The 3,361-nt window shown below is 41.4% G+C and overlaps 1 protein-coding gene across 1 annotated transcript; it reads right to left on the reverse strand.

The window, feature by feature from the left end:
* Positions 1–1,952: 1,952 nt before the first annotated feature.
* On the reverse strand, positions 1,953–3,107 carry LOC130725033 (uncharacterized). The gene is made up of 2 exons (XM_057576295.1): positions 2,580–3,107; positions 1,953–2,147 (listed from the first exon to the last, which is right to left on the reverse strand). The coding sequence occupies exons 1-2, from the start codon at positions 3,105–3,107 to the stop codon at positions 1,953–1,955; spliced, it is 723 nt and encodes a 240-aa protein (XP_057432278.1).
* Between the last annotated feature and the right edge of the window lie 254 nt (positions 3,108–3,361).

Raw genomic sequence — 3,361 nt, forward strand, 5'->3', positions numbered from 1 at the left:
CTGATTCTGAGCTGGGGTCTCCCCCTGAATCTATGACTTGATGAAGTGATGAAGAGTCTAGATTCGGAGTCTAGTTATGTGATCAGAATATACGCTTAGATGAATGTGTACTCATCAGAAGTGATGGTTCAGAACTTGCGTAGATCACATGAGAACATAGAATATTGTCCAGGTAAAATTGGAATAAGGCTTCAGAAGCAAATAAGTTCAGAATATGAACAAAATGTATTCCTTATTTAAGACACTTGACAATATCTATATGCTATAAGTATTTGACACTTATTCTCCTCTACTGGTTTTTTATAAGATAAGAAAAAAGTTTATCAAAACCAGTACTCCCCCTTTTTGTCATAAGCAAAAAGAGTGAAAAACAAAGCCAATAACAATAGCAAGCAAGTAATTGATGCAAAAGACGCTGTTATTATTACTTAACGAAGAAAGAGTACAGAGGATTGAGAGGAATGAAGAAAACTAGTCCTAGATACATAGGAAAGCACGGGAATTCTTCATGGAGAGAAGCTGAAGATGCAGGGGACGCACGTCCTGATCAATCGAGGCTAACTGAGTAGCCAGTTCTTCCTTCAGAGCTTCATTCTCCCGGATAACATCCTGATCGGCTTCATCTTGATCTTCTTCATATTCAAGGAGCATACAAATGCCCTCGAACTGAGCTTCAAGGTCCTTCCGGTGAGAGGCTAGACGAAGGAAGTCGTTCAGAACTTCTTGAAGATTCTGAAGACAGTGAGTTTGATGGGATGTCAGCCAACAATTCAGAAGATTCTCAATTTTCATAAGAGCTTGAGAAATCTGAGAGGTAGATAAATTGACGCTCCAAGGAAAGACTTGGTCAAATACCATAGTCTTGAGTTCAGAGATCAATTCGACAGTAGTCATCTTGATTTAGAAGAGAGGAGAATTGAGATGAATGGAGTGTAGTTGAATTGAGATGAATGAAGAAGAATGAACTTAGAGATTATAAGGAAGAAAAGTAATAGAAAAACATGCATAAAACTCATCAAATCATAAAAGCATGTGAGTTACTAAGTGGACGGTGCATTGAATAAGTAAATTAGAGTTTAACACAGTCAAACATGAGATAAATTCATAGACAATTAAAAACAAATGCATGCAAGATAGATGAGAGGGGTTCAAGGCTTTGATGAAGAGGGAAGATTCTCGATCAGATACTTCAGCATGGCTTCCATTTTGCTAGAGGATTCCTGAATCTGCCTGCTTTGTTCAATCTGAACAAGTCCTTGTTGCTCAACCATCTGAAACAGTCTCTGCTGATCATCTTGAATTCTGTCAATCCTGGCAGCAAGAGTAGCAACTTCTGGATGAGGAGAAGGTTCTGGAGCTTGGACAGGGGTAGGGACTTCTGCCTCTGATGGAATTTCAGCCTCAACTTGAGTTGGCACTTGCTTCTCAACTTCATGAACATCGACATCTTCAAGAATAACTATTCCTTCAGAGCTGTCTTCTACAACCTCTGCTGAAACCATCTCAGCATCTTCTGAGGTACATTCAGATACAACATAGTTTCTTTCAGCCATAGCTCTTCTCAAGGGTTCACAAACTCTGTGCAGCACCCTCTGCCTTTGCTCATAAGCTCTTTCAGACGCGTTATGAACTCTCAGACGTTTCTCACTGCTAAGCTGCTTCTGAAATTCATAAGCTCTACTTTCTGACCATCTTCCGAAGGCAGACCATAGACCATCCACAAAAGAAGCATCAAACTGATTATCAGTTACCTGATATAACCATTGCAATCTTCTGGTTGCCTCTTTAGAGAACTTCTGAATGAGTTGAATAAGATTTTGAGGTCGGAAGGAGGTTGCCAAGGTCAGGACAGACTGAGGAGTTCTGGTTGCATTTGAGCTTGAAGCATTGGAGCTATCAGTTCTGGGTTGTCCTGAAGGAGTAGAGTCAATCTCATGGGTCTTCTCAATTCCTCAATGGTCAGACTCATCCATGTGCTCAGCTTCAGAGATCGTCACTGGCCTTTGCCTGGAGGTAGCAGTCTTCTCAGGTGAGGTAAAACTCAGATCTCGTGAGTTTACTGCAGAATAGTTGGACAATGATACGTAGGAAGTTTCAGCAACATCTTGGAGTTGATCTTCAAGGCTGGAAGCCACTTGTTGAAGAGGCTTCACATTAAAAGGAGGTTCAAGGATCTGAACATCATCATCCTCTTTTTCTTCCTCAGCAGGGATCTCACCAGTTTGAGTTATTAGGAGAGTCTTTGAGGTAGATGGAGGCTTGGGAGTGAAATGTTGAACCAAATTTCTCAGGGTAGCCTCACTCTGAACGATACCTTGAATGAAAGGATTGAAGGAAGGTATAGGTTCAGTTGTGGTGGATGTGGAAGAGGTTTGAATATGGATGGCTGGAATGGCAATGGTAGCTGTTTGAATGTTTGATTGGGGGGCTTGTGTTTCGGCTTGAGAAAAAACTTGTGTTTGAGGTTCTGGTTGAGTGGGAGCTGTTTGGGTTGATGTTGGCAGAGATGTAAATATAGGCATGGGTTGTTCAGGAACAACTACTAAAGCAGAATCAGAGTTAATGCTTTCAGCAATTACCTTACTTGATTCTCTGATAAAGATGGATTTGGTGGGTCTGGCAGTCCTTGCAGGATCTGAAGCTGTCTTTGATCTCCTTTCTCTTTGTACTTCTGAGATCTTTTCAGATGTTTGCTGTGGTCCTGACTCCTTCTTCTGAAGTGGACCCTTCAGAGGCAGTTTTAGCCTCTTGCCTATGGGCTCGACATCTGAATCAGTGGAATCTTCAGCTTCTTCTGATTCCCTTATGACTTGGAGCACATTTTCAATGATCTCACAGTCATCCTGCTCAACATCTTGAGCTGTTTGAATTCTTTGCCTTTTTACCAGAGGAACATCATCTTCGGTTTCCTCATCAGATGATTCTTCAATAATAGCTTTCCTCTTAACATTCTTTCTAGCTGGAACTTCTTCTTCTTGGGTTCCAGAGGAAGAATCCATAGAGCTCTCAGATTGATATTCCTCAGATGACTCTTCTGGAGTCTTTTCAGTAGAGGGTTCTAGAACTGGTTCCTTGATGACTACTGACTTAGATGCTGCCTTTATCATCTTGTTCTTCTCTATCAGAATCCCCCCTTGGGATCTGAGGGCTTACTGGTTGTTGCCCTTTTTGATTTCCTTGTTGTCATCTCAGGAGGACTATCAGGAAGGTTTGTGACAAATTCTTCAAGGGTGATAGGATCTCCTTCTCTTCTGAGCATCCTCACATACTCCAGAATGCATGCTGGATTGTCCTTTTTAGACCATAGAGGAAAGTCATTAACAGGGTAGTTCTTCTGACGAATCTCTTCAGATGTGTCTTC

Source organism: Lotus japonicus, chromosome 6, assembly GCF_012489685.1.
Source record: "Lotus japonicus ecotype B-129 chromosome 6, LjGifu_v1.2".
NCBI classification, from domain to species: domain Eukaryota; kingdom Viridiplantae; phylum Streptophyta; class Magnoliopsida; order Fabales; family Fabaceae; genus Lotus; species Lotus japonicus.